The sequence below is a fragment of the Ambystoma mexicanum genome, chromosome 4p, assembly GCF_040938575.1.
Source record: "Ambystoma mexicanum isolate Mex_15411 chromosome 4p, UKY_AmexF1_1, whole genome shotgun sequence".
Classification (NCBI taxonomy): Eukaryota; Metazoa; Chordata; class Amphibia; order Caudata; family Ambystomatidae; genus Ambystoma; species Ambystoma mexicanum.
The window spans coordinates 814,626,565-814,650,109 of record NC_090927.1 but is presented as its reverse complement, the minus strand read 5'-3'; the positions used below and the strand labels follow the sequence as shown (position 1 = coordinate 814,650,109).

The 23,545-nt window shown below is 44.5% G+C and overlaps 1 protein-coding gene across 3 annotated transcripts in view; it reads left to right on the top strand.

Annotated features, from left to right (window-relative positions):
• Window positions 1-23,545, top strand: part of RARS2 (arginyl-tRNA synthetase 2, mitochondrial) — an 816,998-nt gene that overhangs the window by 702,114 nt on the left and 91,339 nt on the right. For all 3 annotated transcript variants that reach the window (XM_069606382.1, XM_069606383.1, XM_069606384.1), the window contains one exon: window positions 18,133-18,242. In XM_069606382.1, the coding sequence (XP_069462483.1) occupies window positions 18,133-18,242 (110 nt within the window). The remainder of the gene's footprint in view (window positions 1-18,132; window positions 18,243-23,545) is intronic.

Here is a 23,545-nt window from a genome sequence, read left to right as displayed (position 1 = left end):
ACTTTATGTGGAGTTATGCACTTCTCCATTATACCATGCACTTTCTGTAACTAGCGCCTAGATGCCTCAAGGCTTTGTGCGCTTGTGAACGGGGAGAAATGGGAAAAAGTAAGGGGGAACGAATACGTGGGAGCACCACAGTAATGAAGGGAGACAGCCTGAGAGCCAGCGAGAGGGGGAAAAACAACGCCGCCTTCCCGGGCTGAACACAGCATCACATGGAGCTAAATTTTTGGAAGAGACAAACAGTAATGACCTGGCAGTTCCCGCTCCAGTTCCCACTCCCCTGGTTCACAATTGTTCCTTTCCCGACTCACAAACAAAAACGAGTGACAGGGAACTGTCACATGAAACCGCAAGTCCTTTTTTCAGCCAGCATGAATACACAGCAAAGCGTTACCATTTCCTACACGCTCCCGTGTCCAGTTCAGCTGTAAACCATGCGGGTTCCTTCGCAAACAAACAGAATAGCACAACAGACACTGCCAGGGTAATGACATTTCACAGCCCCAATTTCACACAAGTTACTTACCTTCCTTGTTGGAAGACAACACTCCGGAAGGATTAGTTGTATGAGCTTGCATGGAGGCAGAGGTATCCCGCGAGTTACCGGCTTTGACGGAAGAGGCTGGATGGTGAACTTTGTGCAAAGAGAAAGGGGGCGGGGCTTGAGGGTGTATTTATAGAAAAACAGCACAAAGCAGCCCTGATTGGTCCAACCAACCCCAACCCCTATATAAGGGTGAAACTAATGACGGACTGTGTGTGTCTTTCCGAATCTCTTGCAGATCACCGGAGGAGAGAGAGAACTGCACCTGAGACGCTCTGGGCATACGAGGACTAGACGTCATTTTTCCACTGTTCATCCGTATCACAGAAGAAGGAAGAAGACTATTTGAGAACTTTGAGCCATACATTTTTTTGTTTTGTTGAACCTGAATAAAGGCCATTTTGCGTTTCTTTAAGTCATCGGCTGTCTGCCTCATCCTTTTTACAAATTTTGGTGGCAGCGGTGGGATATTGCAGCTCGCAATGGAGGGTATTATCAAAACCCTAGCCGAAGGACAACAGCAACTCCAACAGATTATCCAGGTCCAGTCCCACCCGGCACAGACAGACCGTCAGACCATCCAACAAGCACTCCAGCTGCAGGCTGCCAATCAAGATGCACTGAAGAAAGTCACTGATGCCATGGCCACAAGCAGAGGGTCTCCTATGGCTCCAACGGCAGTGTTACAGAAGTTTCAACCCAGTGAAGACCTGTGCTATTTCTTCACCAATTTTGAAAGTTGCTCGCAACGCTCAATGTGCCGTTGAGAAGTGGGGACACTTTATAGCCGCCTTGCTGACTGGAACTATGCAAGGCGCCTACCAAGCCACCAATCCAGCTGGGGACGCAGTGTACGCTGATATAAAAAGGACCATACTGGAAGGTATGGGCATGGATGAAGAAGCCTATCAGATCAGGCTCAGAGAAACAAAACTGAAACCGGGGGAAATACCCAGAAGTGTACTATCGTATTCAAGACCTGACTGAAAAATGGCTCAAACCATCCACTAGCAGTATCCAGGACATAGTAGATAAAGTAAAGTTGGAGCAGTTCACAGTGGCTCTACCCGCTCCAATGCAACGATGGGTAAGACAACACCACCAACCCACGCTGGCGGAAGCTATTGATATCGCTTCCTCTTTTCACAAAGCAGGATTTGTTTGCGTGCCTTCTACTGACCTCCCACTTCAAAGAAGCTCCAACTTAAAAATCCAGGGAGCAGGGGAACAAAGGACACCACAAGTGGAATCCAAGCCTATATCATGGCCAACCTTAAGTCGACAGCCTCAATGTTTAGATTGTGGAGATTGGGGGCATATAGCAAGGTTTTGCCCCAAGAAACCTAAGCCTGCAGAGCCATTGGAAATCGGTTTCATCCAAGGAAGAGAGTACCGAAGTCGAGATCCTTATTAGCTAGATGTCCGCGTGGATGGTACTCCCAGACAGTCACTACTCGACAGCGGAAGTGAACAAAAGGCAGTCAGACCGGAAGTAAGGGGGAAGGGGTTGGATTAAAAACTTCCATACCTATAAAATGTGTTCATGGGGATACTAAGTCCTAACCGTCTAAAGAAGTTACCATTGAAGTAAAGGGGGTTGAGTCTAAGATGAGGGTCGCCATTATGCCTCATTTGCCAACACGCCTCATTTGCCAACACCGGTATTGCTAGGGACAGACCTGCCCTCCTTTCAAGACTGTGTGAAGGATGCAGGAAGGAAGGAAGACAGCTCCCTTTTCACAAATAGAACTTAATCCGGCAGTTACTCGGTCTCCAAGGAAAAGTAGGAGCGAAGTGAGAAGGGGAAAAAGAGAATGGGCCGAAGAAAAAAGGTTTACGGGGATCATAGATTGGTTACCAGATGATAAAAAACCTACTTTTCGAAGCGAGTTAAGTGCAGACCCCACCTTAAGAATTGCCTGGAACCAGGCAATTGTCCCACCAGAGAAGGGTACAACCTATCCTTGGTTTAAGCCTTCAAGGGGACTACTGTATAGGGTCACCAAAGACAAAGGAAACTGCGAGGTGGAACAATTGATTTCAGGCCAACCGTCGTGAAACTGGCACATGATGATACAACAGGAGGTCATTTAGCAAAGAAAAGGTATTGAAAAGGTTCTATTGGCCAGGAGTATATCTGGATGTGACGAGGTATTGCGAAGAATGTGTGGTCTGCCAAAAAACCAATCCCTGAATACCTCCCAAAGCCCCCTTGCAACCTTTGCCCTTAATAAAAGAACCTTTTTTCCGAATCGGAATGGATATAGTTGGACCCTTAGAACCTAACAGCCATGGGCACCAATACATCCTAGTTATTGTGGACTATGCCACAAGATACCCTGAAGCCTTCCCCATGAGAGGAAGAAGTGCAAAACAAGTCTGTAACCTGCTGGTGCCTTTCTTTGCCCGTGTGGGACTACCCTCTGAAATAATTACCGACCAGGGAAGAAACTTTGTATCGGGAGTGATGCAGAAGGTATGTCAGCAACTGAACATAAGACAGATCCGTACAACGGTTTATCATCCACAGACAGATGGTCTGGTGGAACGATATAATAAGACCATTAAACAGATGTTAAAAAAGGTGACTGAACTTACGGGCACTAATTGGGACCAAGTGTTGCCATGGGTACTGATGGTTTTAAGAGACACCCCACAGTCCTCCACTGGGTTCTCCCCGTTCGAACTGTTGTTCGGACATAAGCCTCGAACAGTGCTTGATATAGCCCGAAGTGAGTGGGAAGACCAGGAGGAAGAGACCCAACTTACTGAATATGTGATAAATCTTCGAGACAACTTAACAAAGTTAAGAGAATTGGCCACGGAAAATCTAGGCCGCTCCCAGATAACTCAGGAAAAATATTACAACCGCTCTACCAGGGTACGAACATTCCAGAAAGGTGATAAAGTACTGGTGTTGTTGCCCACATCATACAATAAAATGTTGGCACAGTGGAGAGGTCCTTATACAGTGGAAGCAGTGCTTGGACCGGTGAATTACTTAATAGTCAACCTCCTGAAGGAGTGGAAGGAGCCCAGTAAAAACTCAACAGGGATGAATGCACTGTCCCGGGACGGGCAAAACAGCAAGCCAGAACCTACCGCCCTACAGACTGTACAGTGGGGTCCTGAATTAACAGAAGAGAAGAAAAAAGAATTAATGGAAGTCCTTAACCCTTTAAGTGATGTTTTCTCTTTTTACCCTGGAAGAACCAACCTAGTGGAACATCGAATAGAGACATTACCAAACCAATACGTCAGAATAAGACCCTATCCACTTCCAGAAACCAGAAGGGCAGCAGTACAGGCAGAAGTTGAAGAGATGTTGAAACTGGGAGTTATTGAAAAATCAACTAGGCACTGGTCTTTCCCGATAGTGCTGGTGCCTAAACCGGATGGCTCCACCCGGTTTTGTATGGATTATCGAAAACTAAATGACATTTCTACCTACCAAGCCTATCCTATGCCTCGCATAGATGAATTGTTGGAAAGGCTGGGAGCAGCACAATATCTCATGACTATAGACTTTACCAAGGGTTACTGGCAGATACCGTTAAGAAAAGAAAAGATTAAAACCGCCTTCTCCACCCCATCGGGATTATACCAGTTTACGGTCTTCCTTTAGGACTTCATGGGGCTCCAGCCACGTTTCAGTCATTGATGAACCAGGTGCTGACATCTCGTAGTGCTTATTGTTCGGCCTACTTAGATGACATCGTAGTTTTCAGCAATAGCTGGAAAGAGCATCTGGAACATCTGGAAAAAGTCATAAAAGAGTTAGACACAGCGGGCTTAAAAATCAACCCGAAAAATACTACCATTGGAGCCCAGCAGACTCGGTACTTAGGATATCTAGTTGGAGGTGGAAAAATTCGATCTCAACTAGACAAAGTGGAAGCCATTCTAAAGTAACCAATGCCAAGCAACCGGAAGCAGATCTGAGCCTTTTTAGGATTTGTAGGATATTGTAGGAGATTTATTCCCTTGTTTTCCACCGTAGCCGCACCCTTGACAGAAGCTTTGAAAAGTACCTACAATAAATCCATCCACAGGGACTGGGAAGCTCTTAAGGCGTTTAACCCTCTCAAGAAATCTATTTCGGTTCTACTAGTTTTGTTTTGTCCAGATTTCAAGAAAGAGTTCTTCCTACAGACTGACGCATCTGGAGCTGGGTTAGGTGCTGTTCTTTCCCAGGGCGTTGAGGAAGACCTATACCGAGTAGCATTTATTAGCCGAAAATTGCTGCCCCATGAAGAATCCTATTCCACCCTGGAAAAAGAGCGTCTAGCCATTAAATGGGCTGTGGAAACACTGAGATATTATCTCTTAGGTCGGACATTTACTGTCTTTACAGACCATGTGCCACTACAGTGGTTGGCGATACATAAAGACTCAAACCAACGTGTTCTGCGATGGTTCCTCGCCTTAAAAGCTTTTTGCTTCAAGACTGTACACAAACCAGCATCATTCCAGGTGGTCCCGGATTATCTATCCAGAAGCGTGGATCGACCCAAACGGCTCGAGTCTTCGGGGGGGTTTGTGAACGGGGAGAAATGGGAAAAAGGAAGAGGGAACGAATGCCGTGGGAGCACCACAGTAATGAAGGGAGACCGCCTGGGAGCAAGCGAGAGGGGGAAAAAGAACGCCGCCTTCATGGGCTGAACACAGCGTCACATGGAGCCGAATTGTTGGAAGAGACAAACAGTAATGACCTGGCAGTTCCCGCTCCCCTGGTTCACAATTGTTCCTTTCCCGACTCACAAACAAAAACGAGTGACAGTGAACTGTCACGTGAAACCGCAAGTCCTTTTTTCAGCCAGCATGAATACACAGCAAAGCGTTACCATTCCCTACACGCTGCCGTGTCCCATTCGGCTGTGAACCACATGGGTTCCCTCGCAAACAAACAGAATAGCGCAACAGACACTGCCAGGGTAATGAACATTTCACAGCCCCAATTTCACACGAGTTACTTACCTTCCTTGTTGGAAGACAACACTCCGGAAGGATTAGTTGTATCAGCTTGCATGGAGGCAGAGGTATCCCGCGAGTTACCGGCTTTGACGTAAGAGGCTGGATGGCGAACTTTGTGCAAAGAGAAAGGGGGCGGGGCTTGGGGGTGTATTTATAGAAAAACAGCACAAAGCAGCCATGATTGGTCCAACCAACCCCTATATAAGGGTGAAACTAATGACGGACTGTGTGTGTCTTTCCAAATCTCTTGCAGATCACTAGAGGAGAGAGAGAACTGCACCAGAGACGCTCTGGGCATACGAGGACTAGGCATCATTTTTCCACTGTTCATCCGTATCACAGAAGAAGGAAGAAGGCTATTTGAGAACTTTGAGCCATACATTTTTTTGTTTTGTTGAACCTGAATAAAGGCCATTTTGCGTTCCTTTAAGTCATCGGCTGTCTGCCTCATCCTTTTTACAGCGCTGAAATAAATGTAAAACATTTATAAATAAATAAAGGCTGTCAACAAAACACGAAAGAAACAATAAATCTACTCTTCAAGCTGGGCTTCTCAGTGAACAAAAAAATGTAAGTCTTGTTCCAAGTCAAGTGAAACAGTTTCTTGGAGCTCTAATTCAGACCGCAGACACTTTAGTCTTCCCCTCCCAGGACAGGGTACTAAACATGCTTCTTCAAATTCAACATTATTATTCGGTAGTCAGATAACCGTATGAAAGGCCATGCTCCTCCTTGGTCTGATGACTTCATGCCTTTACCTAGTGCCTCACACTCAGCTGTACATATGTCCTATGCAAGACTGGATGGCGAAACAATGGTTGCAAGCAAGCGGTCAATGGAATGATCTAGTGATGGTTTCGCTGTCCCTCATTCACTCTCTGCAGTGGTGGACAAAAGAAAACCTTTTGAAGGGAAAATCATTCGCCACCCCCGCAGTAGAGACCACGCTAACCCCAGACTCATTGCTATCTTCTCCAGCATACTGCGCACAGCGTGTGGACAGTCACTAGAAAACAAACACATCAACCTTCTAGAGCTACTAGCAGTGTTCAAAGCACTTCAAACTTTGAAACACCAGCTTCAGGGGAAACCATTCCTAATCCTAACAGACAGCACTACAGCCATGTTCTATATAAACAAGCAAGGTGGAACACACTCATCAGGTCTGGCCAAACTAGCCCAGAACATATGGGATTGGGTACTAAAGCATAACATTTTCCTCCTATCCCAAAATATTCCAGGGGAGCACAACTGTCAGCCGATCTGCTAAGCAGGAGTGTAGAACTTTCATCAGAGCACGAATGGCAGTTGTTCCAAGATATCCTACACAACGTTGTCACAAACTGGGGTCAGCAAACATAGATCGCTTTGCAAATCGAAAGAATGCACAATGTCCAGACTATGCATCCAGGTATCCCCAAACAGGGTCCAAAGGGAACGCTCTGTGTATGAACTGGTCAGGGAGATTTGCAACCACTTCTGAACAAAATAGTCCACAAGATGCACCAGGAACAAGTAAAACCTATTCAAATAACGCTGATGTGGGCAGGTCAACCATGGTTTTCACACCTCATTAAGATGTCTCTTTGCACACCAGTCAAACTTCCATCCCCTTACAACATGCTGTCCCAGCATCAGGAAACAACACTTCATCCATGTCCTCAAATGCTGAACTTGGCAGCTTGGCTCCTGAACTCAGTGTGAGAACATTTAAACTTGCCACAAAGTTGTATGGACATCTTAAAAGAGGCACGCAAACCCAACACAAGACACTATTCAACAAGTGGAAATGCTTTGTCATTTGGTGCAAAACACGCAGCATCAGTCCTATTGACTGCTCTCCATTCACATAGTTCTTTACCTGCTTTACTTTTTAGACTCAGCGTTAGTCTTTAACTTCTATACAGTTTATTTAGCTGCACTCTTTGCATACACCACCTCCCAGAGTAAAATATCTTGGTGGAAAAATCCAGTAAGGAAAGCCTTCATTTAAAGGGTTAAAAGATTGACCCTCCCAACCCCAAAATTCAAATCCAACCCCCAGGTGGGAATTGAATGTTGTACTTTCTAAACTCATGGGTCACCCATTTGAGCCTATGCATAAAACCAGTCTTGATCATCTCACTTACAAGACTGCGTTTCTAGTGGCCATTACATCAATAAGAAGATTTAGTGAACTGCAAGCCCTCTCAGTTCAAGATCCATCTGTTTTTATTCATAAAGACAAAGTTTTTTTAAGCACGCATCCACGTTTGTCTCCAAAATGTATCTCAAAGTTCCATGTCAATCAGTCCATAGCACTTCCAGCTTTTTTTCCAACATCTAACTAGTTCAGCAGAAAAAAACCTCCATACATTAGATGTTAGGAGGGCTGTAATGTCTTACCTAGTCAAAACCAAACCACTAAGGAAAACCTATCAGTTCTTCATTTCCCTATCTGCAGGGAGAGAAGGGGATCCTGTCACTAAGTCAGCTATTTCAAAATGGATAGTCAAGTGCATACAAATGTGTTATTCTGTATCCAAAAATAATCTACCTTTCATGCCCAGAGCACACTCAACTTGAGGAACAGGAGCTACTTTAGCTTTTATTGCAAATGTACCATTAGATGCCAATTGCAAGGCAGCTACTTGTAGTTCTTTTTTTTATTTATTTTTTTTATTTGTATGAATTAAAAATAAAATTGATTTTTACAAAGACTTTTTCCAAAGAATTTTTCAAAGTCGCTCGAATAGTCTTTTGAATAGTCAACATGTGAATTTAAAAACGAGTTTAGCTTGTTTTTTCAGCCCTTGTTTGGCCTTTTCAAACTGGTAGTCGAAAAGAGGGGGTCACACGGAACTACAAATAATCTGGGAATCTCGGGGATAGTAGTGGTAGAATAGTACTTTAGCTTTCTGGGGTCTCTTCCAGGTGAGTCAAGGTGGACATAATTTGTTGCACAGTTATGGAAGTGGCCATTAGCCAGGTTGGTTTGTCCCCCACTGATCATTCTTGACCACCAACAAGACTCGCTGTCCAGAAAAGGATTGGACGTAAAATGCTGCATGTGTAACAACTATCAGCGTTATCTATAATGTGATGCCTGACTCCAACATGGCGGCTCTCGCAGACCACTGCAGTATGTGCAGCAGTCTAGTCATTGTGCCCCAGAATGCCTTGCAATGTTTCCGGGTCGATGCACTGACAGCTTATCAGCCTGCAGATCCCGGACAAGGACGCGTTGCTACTCTCCAAGGAGCTGGCGAACGCTACGTGAGTCCGTGTCAGGGAACCTTTTCCTCTTTCTACACAGGCTTGCCTTTTGACTTGCTTTCAACTATTGCCACTTTTACATTGGAACCTTATAGATCATTGTTGTTGTTTGTGTTTGCTCTAGGATGTCTCGGTGCCTTTCACCGGTTTTTTACAGAGGTTGTCAAAGCAGCTCGCTTTGGAGGATTTTGTTTCCTGCATCCGCCTTCGGCCGGTGTGGTTTCCTAGGGTTTCCTTTGGTAGGCATTTTTTTCGCCTGAAGCATTGATGGGAGTTATGGCTTCTTTATTGCGGGTTCATTGTCTGCTCTTTAATTCGTGATACAGATCCACCGCCCTTTGCTCTCATTCCTTCAGAACACCCGTCATCCCTCAAGGTAGAGCGGGCCTCCGTTTATTCTGAGTAAATATTGGTTTCATCTTTCCTCCTTGAGTTTAGATTGCCCCCAGTTACACCTCATTGTCTGTTTACCACTTTTTCCTTGCTTTGCTTTGTCCAGTGTGCCCAGTCTTTCAGATCGTACCTGGTCTTCTGTTACTTTGATTTCAAAATCTTGTTACCATCAGATCCTGTGGTAAGAGTTCCGCTTCAAGAGTTGTCTTTTCCATTACAAGGCAGACTCTAAACTAATCACTTTGTTTCACTTTCTCCCATCAGCCAACCTGACACGTCTTCTCTGGATCGGATCCTTTAAAGACACGCCCATTTATCATCAGACTCCCGGGATAGCGTAATCTACATCTACGGGACGTCTCAAGGAGTCTACGTTCAATAGCAGCTCCACCGGGTTTTATTCCCCAAGAGGGTTTCCCTGGGAACCTTCCTGTGTTCTGGCCTTTGTGCCGGTTCGCTGTGTGTTTCTCGGAGGGAATTCTAATTGTCATCTGAAGATAGATACAGACATCAACCTGGGTATTCCATTTTCTACATTATAATCTACTATTCTGGATCCAACCCCCAGGTGAGAGAACTTTGTCTCTATGTTTTCCTTACACGGGACATCTTTGGTTGTTAAACAGTGAAGTATTGTATTAATTCATAACAGTTAGCAACGCCAAAAAGGGAGTTTTTGTTTCAGCCTTCAGTTGTCCCTGGTAAGGAATTCATTTTGACCATTAGGCTAGGATGTATCCACAGCAGCAACAGATTCTACAATTGATTGCTGCGGTTCAATCCCTAACTAATGAAGTTCAGCAATTGAAACAGGAGAACACCTCCTTGAGACAGCATGCTTCTCAACAGATTGCAAAACAAGCTGCTGTGTCTCGTATTCCCCATTGTTCCGAGGTTCCTCCCGGACCTCTTCCGGGTAGGCAATTTGATGGGAACCCACATAAGGTGAAAGAATTTCTTGATGTATGTGCTGTGCAATTCACATTCAAAGCCAATTTCTTTCATACGGACCGGGATCGGGTAGGCTATATGGTATCCCAGATGGTAGGACCCGCATTAGCCTGGGCTACTCCTTTGATTACTAACAAAAACCCGATATTAGACTCCCACACAGCCTTTTGCAATAGTATTCGTACTATGTTTGGGCGACAGGAGATTAAAGTTGCTTCATAAGAACATCTCCTGGACCTTAAGCAGGGTAATCTAGACATACTGGAAAATATCACAAAATTTAAACAAATGTCCAGTAAGACCACATGGTCTGATGATGCGCAAGTCACGATATTCAGGAGGGGATTATCAGAAGATCTCAAAAACGAGGGGTCTCGAGTTCCACGTCCCACCACTCTCACAGAGTTCATCGCCCTAGTCATGCAGATTGACTACAGGATGAAGGAAAGGATGGCTGAAAGGAGGAAGGGAAGGATCACAAGAACATCCTTTGTTCCTTCAACCTCTAAATCGCCGCCGACTGATGAACCTATGCAACTGGGGTCTGCATCTCGAGGACCTTTGAGCCCAGAGGAAAGAAATTGCAGACGAAATCTGGGACTGTGCATGTATTGTGGCGCCAACACCCACTCTGTCCAGGAATGCCCAATTGCCCCTGTTCGGCGGTCAGGAAACGCCAACGCCCGGTCGTAAGAGGAACCACGGTCCGGGAACCGAAATCTGAACAAGGTTCCTCACAAACTTCACATTCTTTCTATTGCACCAACCTTTCAATCACCAACATGTTGGTATTAAAGGTATCCTTCACCATAGGAAACCTTATCTTACAAGATGTTCCGGCTCTTATTGATAGTGGGGCAGCAGGAAATTTCGTTGGACGATCACTGGGCCGCTTCTCAAAAATTCCACGTTCCTCCAAAGAGGAACCTATTCCTGTCGAAAGCTTGGATGGTAGCCCTCTGATCTCGGGGCCCATCAAAGATCAGACCGAAGCAATCCTAATGTCCATTTCTACCCATCAGGAGATTCTGACTTTAGATATAATCCGAGCAGCCCACCATCCGGTAATCTTAGGACTACCTTGGCTTAGGAAACATAACCCGTTTATCAACTGGACAGCTGGGTCATTCTTTCTTGGTTCGGAGTTTTGTTTGGCACATTGCATAGGAAACCACCAGAGGGTAGCCATATAATCTTCTCCTGCCCTAAGCAATACTAAAGGGGTACATTCTCTCAATAAGATCGCTGGTCTTCCTGAAGTCTACGAGAAATTTCAGGACGTATTCTCGACATCTGAGTATAACCAGTTGCCTCCCCACAGGAGAGACGACTGTGCGATCGAATTGATACCTGATCAACCTCTGCCCTTCGGACGTATGTATATTCTGTCCAATGAAAAAGAAGTTCTGCGTGAATATCTTCGCTCCAATTTGATGAACGGTTTGATAACAAAATCTACATCTCCTGCTGCCGCCTCATTGTTCTTCGTTGCCAAAAAGAATTCTAAGGAACTACGTCCCTGTATTGACTTCTGCGGCTTGAACAAAATTACCGTTCCTGACAAATACCTTCTTCCCGCTTATCCCTGACATTCTGGAAGCAGTAAAAGGGGCTACTATATATACTAAGTTGGACTTAAAAGGAGCGTACCACCTGATACAGATGAGGCCTGGCGACGAATGGAAAACGGCATTTAGAACGCCGTTTGGACATTATCAGTACAGAGTCATGCCATTTGGGCTGTCTAATGCCCCAGCGATATTGAAACGTTTTATGTACCATCTTTTTTTCCGACCTTCTCTTACACAGTATGGTGGTTTACTTAGATAACATTTTGGTATTTTCCTCCTCCATGCAAGAACACATACAACATTTACAAGAGGTGCTTCGATGCCTGCAACAAAATAATTTGTTCTGTAACCCCGAGAAGTGTACCTTTCATCAATCTAAACTAACTTACTTGGGATACGTTCTATCCGCCAAGGGGATAGCAGTGGACCCGGAGAAGGTCTCGGCTGTACGAGACTGGCCTACACCTACGTCAGGAAAAGGAATTCAACGCTTCATAGGGTTTGCGAACTTCTTTCGGAGATTCATTCCTGAATTCTCAAGACTTACTCAACCACTTACTAATCTTCTAAAGAAAGGGGTCATGTTTGTCTGGTCGTCAGCTACCGATCAAGCCTTTTGCAAACTTAAAAAGATATTTACTTCAGCACCAATTCTTCTAACTCCAAACCAGAATCGAAGATTCATTGTGGAGACTGATGCCTCCCAAAACGCCCTAGGAGCCGTCCTACAACAACTGGATGACCTCGATCAGGAGCGACCAGTAGCATTTCTCTCCAAAACTCTTTTGCCCTCTGAGATCAACTACACGGTTTTGGAGAAGGAGCTTCTCGCCATCAAGCGTGCCTTTGAGGAGTGGCAGCATTTACTTTTAGGAGCCAAATTCCCGGTTGAAGTACGGACAGACCACCATAATCTTCGGATACTTCAATATGCTCAGACTTGTAACAGCCGTCAGGCAAGGTGGGCTCATTATTTCTCTCCCTTCAAGATCACGTTTTCATGTATTCCCGGAAGGGAAAATTTAAGAGCAGATACCCTGTCTCGCAAGGATCATCCTATCACCAATCCTTTTAGATCAGAACCCATATTTCCACTAATAACCATGGGACTGGTATCAGCCCCAGACTTTCTGTCTTGCCTTAGAGCTCAATCTTATTCCACCGCAAATAAATCACTTTCATTATCCAACCCATCGGTTCTGGTTAAAGAGGATGGATGTTATTTCATGGGACAAAAGGCTTACATTCCGACTCGTCCTCTTCAGAAGGAGGTTTTGGATATGTGCCATAAATCCAAAATAGCAGGACATCAAGGCTTCACCTCCATGTTGGATCTAGTTTCACGTTTCTTTTGGTGGCCTACTTTTCAAAGAGACACCAAGGAATATGTGAATTCATGCCCCACCTGCTTACAAAATAAGATACCTAGACAAGCACCATTGGGGGAACTGGTCAGAATGCCCTTGCCATCCCGTCCATGGCAAATATCAACGGATTTCATTGTAGATCTGCCCCAATCTCAGGGCTATTCTACTATTATTGTTACAATTGACACATTGACAAAATTGGCACATTTTGTCCCTTTGGTTGGGATACCCTCTGCTTCTCAAATGGCACGTATTTTCATCAAACATGTCTTTACCCGTCATGGATTACCTGAAACAATCATTTCGGACAGAGGCCCACAGTACACTTCTCAATATTGGAAAATACTTTGCCAATTTCTTGGGGTATCCAGGGCTCTTAGTTCTGGTTACCACCCCCAATCGAATGGTCAAACAGAAAGGCTAAATCAAACATTAGAAGGATATCTCAGGAGTTACATCTCTGCAACACAGGACGATTGGAAGGATCTCTTGCCACTAGCTGAGTTTGCGTATAATAACTTGTATCATTCGGCCATTCAAACATCTCCTTTTCAGTTCACTTTTGGGTTAATTCCTACATCTTTTCCCACTATGAAAAGATCTGACATAAATTCCCAGACCTAAATAACCTAACGGAACAGATTCGTCAAGGACACCGCTTGGCGGTTATCGCTCTACGCCATTCCCAGGACAGGAGAAAACACTTTGCTGATCGGCATCGAACACCTGCACCTATCATCAAACCCGGAGATTGGGTATGGCTTTCATCAAGATTTCTACCTAGACATCTAGTTCCCTCTAAACTCTCCCCTCAGTATTTTGGTCCTTTCCGAGTAATTGCTGCCATAGGTTTAGCGGCTTTCAGACTCTGTTTACCTAACTCCTGGACAAGAATACACCCAGTTTTTCATGTGTCACAATTGAAGCCCGATAATCGGAGTACATTTCATCCCACAGTTTCAGACCTTCCTGCACCCATCATTTCTGACTCGTGGCCAGAATTTGAAGTCAAAGAAATTTGCGATTCCCGGTATCATCTGGGTCGTCTTCAGTACTTAGTTGACTGGAAGGGGTACTCTCCTGCTGACCGTACCTGGGAACCAGTATCTGCTATCCATGCACCTCGGTTGATTGAAAGATTTCATATGAGACATCCAGACAAACAGGGAGGTGCCAATCCTAAGAAGGGGCATACTGCAACGACTATCCGCGTTATCTATAATGTGATGCCTGACTCCAATATTGCGGCTCTCGCAGACCACTGCAGTATGTGCAGCAGTCTAGTCATTGCGCCCCAGAATGCCTTGCAACATTTCCGGGTCGATGCGCCGACAGCTTATCAGCCTGCAGATCCCGGACAAGGACGCGTTGCTACTCTCCAAGGAGCTGGCGAACGCTACGTGAGTCCGTGTCAGGGAACCTTTTCCTCTTTCTACACAGGCTTGCCTTTTGACTTGCTTTCAACTATTGCCACTTTTACATTGGAACCTTATAGATCATTGTTGTTGTTTGTGTGTGTTTGATCTAGGACGTCTCGGTGCCATTCGTTTCCGGTTTTTTACGAGGTTGCCAAAGCAGCTCGCTTTGGAGGATTTTGTTTCCTGCATCCGCCTTCGGCCGGTGTGGTTTCCTAGGTTTTCCTTTGGTAGGCATTTGTTTCGCCTGAAGCATTGATGGGAGTTATGGTTTCTTTTCTTGTGGGTTCATTGTCTGCTCTTTAATTCGTGATACAGATCCAACACCCTTTGCTCTCATTCCTTCAGAACACCTGTCATCCCTGAAGGTAGAGCGGGCCTCTGTTTATTCTGGGTAAATATTGCTTTCTTCTTTCCTCCTTGAGTTTAGATTGCCCCCAGTTACACCTCATTGTCTGTTTACCACTTTTTCCTTGCTTTGCTTTGTCCAGTGTGCCCAGTCTTTCAGATCCTACCTGGTCTTCTGTTACTTTCATTTCAAAATCTTGTCACCATTAGGTCCTGTGGTAAGAGACACCCATTCATCATCAGAATCCCGGGATTGCGTAATCTACATCTACGGGACGTCTCAAGGAGTCTATGTTCACTAGCGGCTCCGCAGGGTTTTATTCGTCAAGAGGGTTTCCCTGGGAACCTTCCTGTGTTCTGGCCTTTGTGCCGGTTCGCTGGGTGTTTCTCGAGGGGAATTCTAATTGTCATCTGAAGATAGATACAGACATCAACCTCCATCTGGGTATTCCATTTTCTACATCATCATCTACTATTGTTGCTCCAACCCCCAGGTGAGAGAACTTTGTTTCTATGTTTTCCTTACGCGGGACATCTTTGGTTGTTAAACAGTGAAGTATTGTATTCATTCATAACAGCATGTAAGCTGTCCTGATTGATTTTGTTTCTGGGCCACCTAGAAAGCAGGTGGCGGACTGTCTCTGTTTTATTTATGTTCCGGCATAATCTGCAGTGAGCTGTGTTCGAAAGTCCTCTGATGGCTTTGATTTCGTTGGTTGGTAGCAGATTTAGTCTCGCTCTTAGAAGACAGTTTCTGGCTTGTCTATTTGGGAATTGTTTAATGTAACCCTGAAGTTCGTTTAATTTCTTTATATTTGGAGGCAAGTGCAGCGTTAACTTGTTTTCCATGGCTTTTGCCAGAGTCGTAATCCAATCTAGTTCCTTGATCTTTTTCATGATTTTTGACGGATTTTGCACTAGGTAGTCTTCATCGCTCTCAATAGACATCAGAAACGAAGAGATGTGTAACCTCCACGATTGTAGAGCTTTGATTTAACTGCTAATTCTGCTTTTATAACTCTGTAGGGCAGAAGGCTCTCGGGGAGCAGAATTTTTCTGTATAGCCTCAAAGTATTGCAGTTCAAGGTCCCTTGTAAGGACAGGAAACTCAGTTCTCTTCGTATTGATGCTACGGGCGTTGAGGTCGGAAGGCAGAGAACTGTTTTCCAATAGTAAGCTTCAAGTTTCGGCCAGATGTCTCTTGGAAGCAGGATCATTGCCTCTGTACCATAGGTTATGGCAGGGACTACTTTCATTTTGTAAAAGTCAGTTGCTGGTATCATTGAAAAGCGACCAAGCTTTTGGTCAATTGCTTTACCTTGTGCCGCCGGTTTTCTGATTTTTATTCTTAGATGTTCTTGCGTGGCTGTTTCTTTTTTAGTGTTGTCCAATATGATTCCCAAGTATTTAAAGCTTTTTACTTTTTCGATCTCGGCCAATTGGAAGAACCATTTTGATTTTTCTATTTTCTTTGTTGGTTTTTCCAGGATAACTATTTTGCTTTTTCCTTTATTTACTTCCAAGTTGTTAGTTGTTGCATAGACAAACAGGTTGCCAAGTTGGCGCTGTAATCCTATAGGCGTCAGGTCAATTAAGTATGAGGTCATCAGCGTAGAGTAACCTGCTGATTTTGTGTTGGCCCAGCTGCGGTGGAAATGATCTGACAAAGGTTTCTGTTGCTTGAAAGTCGCCAAGATAGGCCAAAAAAAGAGGGGGGGCCAGCGGGCACCCCTGCTTGACTCCCCTTTGGATTGCAATAGATGTTGAAAGAGAACCATGGCCGTTTAATCTGACTCGCACAGACGTGTTGGTGTGAAGAGATTTAATAGGGTTCAGTATCTCTTGGGGGCAAGACCAGCTTTTCAGTTTACTCCAGAGGAAGTCGATAAAAGCCAAGTGGAGCTTGGGGCCTCCTTCTAGCACTTTACTTTTCAAGAGGCTTATTATGAGGATGTTGGCTGCCGTTCCCAAGTTCTTCTTAAATCCGCATTGGAATGGATCATTACATGGAGCGTTGAAAGCCCATTTTTGAAACCTTTTCTGTAGGAGGGAGCCAAATAGTTTTCCTATAAGATCAAGCAGCGCGATGGGTGTTAGTTTGCGGGATCGTTGATGGCACCTTTCTTGTGTATTGGAATGATAGTAGCTGTGGTCCACGAAGCAGGAATTGATTTAGATTCTGAACATCTTGAGAAGACTTGGCTGATGAAAGTAGACCAGGCTTCAGGATGGGACTTAAGATCGATGTTTGTAATGCCCTCAGGACCCGGTGCTCTTGAGTTGTTCAGTTTGGTTATTGATTCATAGATTTCTTCTTGGTCATTTAGTATTGTCCAAGGATTTTCACAACTCTCTAAAGTCTGAGTTTTCTGGCCCATGGGTAATTTGAAGGTTTCCTTTATGTACTTTTCCCAGGTAGCTTCGCCAATCACGTTTTGGATATTTTCACTCCTAATAGATGACTTGGAGTTTAGCAATGACCAGAATTCTGTTTTTCATTTTTAGTGCAGATGGATCTCAGTATGGCTTCAGAGTCCTGTTGGTATAGTTTTCTTTGGTGTGATCTCAGCCAGGCACGGTAGATCAATTTTGCTTTTAACTTGACGATTTAAGTCAGACCTGTAACTCTGGCAGTCACTTGCTGTTCATGAGGACAATATTCCAGTCATATTTAAGCAAGACTAGACCCTTTCGGTTTAAAGTCACTCACTAGATATTTAGTCCTTCCTCCCTTGACATCCTGCTATCCCCGGTACATTCATTTTGATGCTGGCAAGGGACACTTAAACCTGACAAGCAAATTGAGGTGTCCCTTCGTTAATTATTCTTCAGCCAGATCCCTTTTTCTCCTTCTGAGGACCAATGATTTTGAAGGTCAAGCCCTGCTGCTTCCCTGAGTGCAAAGTGGCTGCGTCAGTTCCAGTAGTGCCTGCTGTAGATCAGACCACAGAGAAATCCCTCAGTGAGGCTTCTTCTCCCCATGCTTAGGAAATGCCTAAAAGCAAAAGGTTTAAGGAGACTCATTGAACTCAGTGTTTCTTTTCTGGTGCCTTCTGTGATACAAAGACCGCCCATAACCCATTCTCTCTTCTCAACCCGCAAATCACACAAATCACACAAGAAATCATGGTAGAAGGAGGTTTAAGAAAAGGATATGGCGTCTCTATCACCTTTTATGAGTAACAGATGGATACTGATTTCTAATAACATTGTCAAACTGCCAACCTGCCTTTTGACTATTTAAAAAAGTCTCAATCCTAGATGCTTTTGAAACAATAAATGATGCCTCAGTATCCCTTTAATTTCAGGATTTCAAAGGCCCGCTCTTGTCGGACTACCAGTTTAACTGGGATCAAGCTCTACAGAATCGAGGGGATACAGGAGTGTTTTTGCAGTACTCACATTCCAGACTCTGCAGGTAAGGCTGGCCTGTAACCGTTTTCTTCCATTGGCTCTGTGCTTGTTCTGTGCAGACGAGGTTTCTTTGTTCTCATTGCACTCTAGGATCAAAGTACGTAGTCATGGAGTACAATAGAAGAACGTATCTGGTACAGAAACATGTCTGTAGTTTCTTCAGGAGCTCGGCCAGCCAAGGAGAAGCAAAGTGATCATAAAGTAGACCAGTTTTTTCAAGGGTGATGTTGTGAAGATTGTAATATTGAGAAGTTCTGCAGGTACCCTTTAGCCAAAGTAATTGACAGCATCACCTATAGTTCTAGGATTACAGTGACGCTACCCAGATGCTCTTTAAAATGGAGGTGGATGTTGTAACATATTTTAGTGTGCCTCAACCACCTCCTTTTTCGGATGGAGGAGAGCTACTTTATCCTGAATGGTTCTAAAACTGAAGGGTTGGTAAATTGCAACACTAGCAGTTAGTACTGACTCTGGTGTACTCTGAGCTTGCTTCCTTATCCCTAATGCAGTCAGTTACACATGCCCAGGAGACTGTCTACTCATCCAATCCCAACGAGGAGTGTACCTGACTAGATTGTTGCTTGTTGCATGCCTGCAATATTGTAATATTGTTTGTGTACTTAGCCAAGAACATAGATGCAAATACCTATACCACACCACAAGACTATCTCATTCTGAAAACGATGCAACATATTGCACCTGCTCTGAGGTGCCTCTAATCACTACTGTTGGATTATAGGGACAGGTTCAAAATGTTGATCATGTACAAGCACTCCTGGGAAACGCTCCCATCTACTGTAATTCTGCCTCTACCAAAACCCCTCTGCCAGAATCAAAAGGTTTGGCTAGACCGTCAGAATCTGGCAAGCCAAGCTCAAATAGAATCAACACAGAAGGCAATCTCTTAAGATACTGGACCCACAGCATTGAATTGTCCATCAGTACTCCCCAAGGTCTTCTCTAAACCAGTCTCTGCTTCAACAAAGAATTGGAGACATTCCCTTGACGCCGAGACATGTCAATCAGTTACTGCCAGACCTTGCATACAATAGTTTCCTTAACAATTGACAAAACGCTATCTCCATACACTTTAACGCCACTCTAAAGTAGCAGAAATATGACATGTGAACACCCATTACAACATCTTGATAAGTAAGTGAATAAGAGCAGTAACTGTAATGAAACCTACTCTTTGATTTCTGTAGCCTACTCTTATCTTCTGTCTCTTCCTTAATTCTAATGGGAAACACCTCTGATTATATAAGAGCAGATTTGGGCACCTTTGTTCATCATAGATTCTGTTTCTTCTTTCTGCTCAAGTGTATTGGACATCATTGTAGAGCAAATACAAATGGCTGCCAAATCTGTGGCACACTTCCAAAATATAGTGCTACATTAATACTTCTTTTGGACAGTCGGGAGCTCCAGACTTCAGTTGCTGCAAGCCTCTAGTTAATGCTGCAGATTAGTGGCTTTATGGAAATATATTGTCACATGCTGAAGGAGCAACAGAGGGTTCAAGGTCTGTCTTTACTGTGTGCAGGTATGATTTTAAAAAAGAGAGATTGGGCCTTCTGAGATGGCTGCACATTTGAACAGGAACCAATGTTATAAATGGCAGTTGCAACTGTAACCTGTCAACACATGGAGCAACCTGTGAGGTTTGGCAGCACAACAGTTCCTTGGCAAAGATGGAAGACGGAGTTCTTTGCATACATTGAAGCAATAAACTTATGGAATTTACTGGGCATGAAAAGGTTCTGCAGACTCTTGGTTCTTGAATACTGTTACTCGGTTTATTGCAGCTAGGGTCCTGAAAAGCAACAGCAGTGAATTAACATTTGCACAAATCATTTTAGTTTCCCTAGGATTTAAAGGCTGGTTATTGGCAATCTAGCCCTTTTTCTGTATTTGACTGAATGAACAAGCGCGTCCCACATGTATTTTACACAATATGGTGCTCCACAACAAGAAAATGTTCTTGGCAGCAGAGTCGGTGGGCTAAGAAAAATTTGCTGCAAGTGTCCTGCAGGTTGTCAGGCTTCCAGAGCATCTAGGAGCAGACAGGACTGCTGAGATCTGTAGTAATGCCCTTCCTTTGGCATCCATTCCTGTCGGCAGGCTTACAATAGTTTGCTTGCCCCTGCACTTTGCTCCAGCCAGTGCCCATTCCCAGGTGTCTGCATCCTACCCACCTGCAACCCAGCACTGCTACATGCGCACAACCAGAGACTCTGTTTATGGCATAATTGCGCAGTTAAAACCTACAAACTGCCTATGTATTTATTTACTTGGTTTACCGCTGCAGTTTTGGACCACTCTAATTTCATGTTCTATTACGGGTTTTAGGTTAAACCAGCAGATGCATTCATTGTACATGTATGTTGTCTAAGAGGCATAGGGCTGGAGGAGGCATACTGAGTAAATGTTTAGCAGCAATCTACTAAGAGCTGTAGAGACCCTGGTTTCATTCACCTGTTCCAAGCCACTGCAGGTTATGCTGCTGAGAGCTAAAGAGACTTGAATTGCAATCCACTGCAGCAGGCTACTGAATCAGGGGCTGGGCTTAATTGAACGCAGCTGCCTGAGACTGCAAACCGCTACACCCTTTTGGGCTGTTGGCTGGGAGGGCCTTCATAAACTCACTTTGAACAGAAGCAATCGTCCAGTCAATTGCTTCCACTGGGAGTCGTGCTTATGTGACCAGTTTTGAACCTTTCCTGAATATACTGATTTTGGCTTTTGAATCCTGTTTCTTGTTGCTGCTTTGCAGAGCCCTTGCCAGTCTGCTTTTGCAGTCTGCCTGTTTTTTAACCTTTCCTGGATTTCCAGCTTTTGACTTCTGAAACCTTGGCCTGTTTTGCTGTTAAAGACATTCATTTCTTTACTGCTATATTTTTGGACTTTCTGTAACCACCCTGTTTTCTGTGAGCATTTCTGCTTTACAGACTCATTCTATTTCTGCATAGCTTTTATTTATTTCTCTCTGCAATCTCAGTGTCTTGAAGCTTTCCTATTTGTTCCTAGCCTGCGATATTACCAGTCTTCAGTCTATTTTAGTTCCAGTGCCGTTTCTAAAGTACTCTGTGTTTCCTGAACCACTCGTATTCGCTGTGTTGTGTAAAGAAGGCATGCTATCAAACAGTACGACAATCACAGTTCAAGGTTGTTTATTGAACTTCAAGTGGTTTTGAAAAACGCCTATCTAATCCTAAATATAAAGATGGGAGCAAGCTACGACCATCAAATATTAAACGCAGTCCTAGTAGAGTCTGTCAAAAACAAATGGCCTATACTAATAAACCTATTGCCAATCCATCCTTGACAAATATTGTGGGAAACAATGTTATGCAAAAGAAAAGTGTTCAAGAAATGATATGTCAGGATATTCAAGCCGTTGGCTTGCCTTCCCCACGTTTTCAGCCCATGAAAATGCGGCACAATCGAGCTTAGTACACTCTCTGGCTTCTTTAGCAGAGGATGCAGTTCAAAACCTCAACATCAGGGCCTTCTGTTCCAAAGTCTCTTTGCCATTCAAAGTCTCTTATTTCAGAGGGCCTGATGCAACACGGCAAACGTTAAAGTTCCTCTCTTCTTAGGATTTCACATATACAACTTCTCGGGCGATTTACTATTTATTTTAATTTTTTGGCTTTATAAAGTGCCGAACGGCCCTCTGGCATCGTGGTGCTGCTACAGAATGCTTGCTTGAAAGAACAAATTAACCATATTGAGCTTACAGAATAACAGTTTACGTATTTACAAATCAGTAGTACATAGCGAGCTACCGACTGTGGTACAATAGTGTGATATAGTAGAAGCAGTGACAATAATGTATGCATTAGGCAGGGAGGTTTAGCAGAAAAGTTGTGTTTTGAGGGCCTTGCGCAATGAAGTGAGGGATGTCTCTTTCCTGATGGCGGGTGGTAGCGCATTCCAGTTTTTGGGAGCTAGGACAGGAAAACTGGAGCCTCCAGATTTTTGTCCATTGAAGGTAGGGACTGCGAGTTGGTTGCATTGTTGGGTCCGCTTGGGTCTGTTTTAGGTGGCTCGGTGAATAACTTCTGATAGGTAGGGAGGTGCTGTTTGGGACAGGCAGGAGTGTGTGATGCAGAGTGTTTTAAATAGAATGCGTTCTCTTTCAGGCACCTAGTGGGCCGTCCTGTCTGGCCTGGGAAATGTGCTCTTTCCTAGGGATGCTGAGGGCTGCTCTGAGTGCGTTGTTTCCCGCGGGTCACTTATTCTGTTCACCTTACACTGTTCACCCTGGATCACCTCTGCCGGACTCAGACCCACTTTGATACACAATCTTCAATTGGTCTCCGGGCTCGAACCAAATTTATCTACTTTTCCAAACTTTCTCTACCTCATCAAAATCAAAGACTTTCTACTCTGCGCAGGATTTTGCTTGACCCGTCGCAGGACCCCTTCGATTCACAGTTACCCGTTCTCTTCTTGCTATAACCTTTTCCTCACTTTCACTTTTGCCACTTTTCAGCTGTGTACCTTACAAAGACCTTCGATTGAGCACCCACGCGGTGCCGGACCACTCTTTCAAAGGTGTTGAATCTTGTTTTTAAAGTTCAATCACTCATCAACAGTACATCTTTATTTGCATCTCTTATCACACGCGTTTTAGCAATGTTCGTTCCAGCGCTCGCCATACGTTGTTGCTGCTTACAACCTTGGCTTCAACACAGATCGGTCTTGTATCGGTCTCCCCAACTCACCTGCTGTGTTGATTTCATTGACACTGCTTTGTTCCTGGAGACAAGGACGGTAACATGGCAGCTGATGCTTCTCCTCGACTTGATTATTGATGCAAGAGGGCCCTGGGTATCCCCGACACGCAATGCAGGATTCTTCAGCCTGGTTTCCTGGTTTTACGCTTTCTATTCTCAAGGTTACTGGAAAGTAACGGTTCCTGTTACGCTCACCTGGACCCCACAGGGGTGTCGATCGGACCTGGACAGCTGCGGTCTCCTTCAACGTGATGCGTAGTGCAGAGATGACTGTCTGGACTGGCCCACCTAGTCTTGTCTGCTGGACCCAAAGAAGTATTTTCCTGCAAGTGGAGACAGGGATTAACCACCTGTGGATTTTAGTGATGGCCTCCCAACTGTTCTCGCTCTCCCCCACTAATCACCTCCGATATCCCCTTAGTAACCTCACCTTATGTTCGTAAAAGATGAGCTCTCCATCCTGCGTGTCTTGCAGGGGCGCGTAGATACCAGTTACTTCACTGGTTTGAAGGCGTTGGGAGAGTTCCGGTAAGTATTGACTCGAAGTCCCTGGCGGGATTGG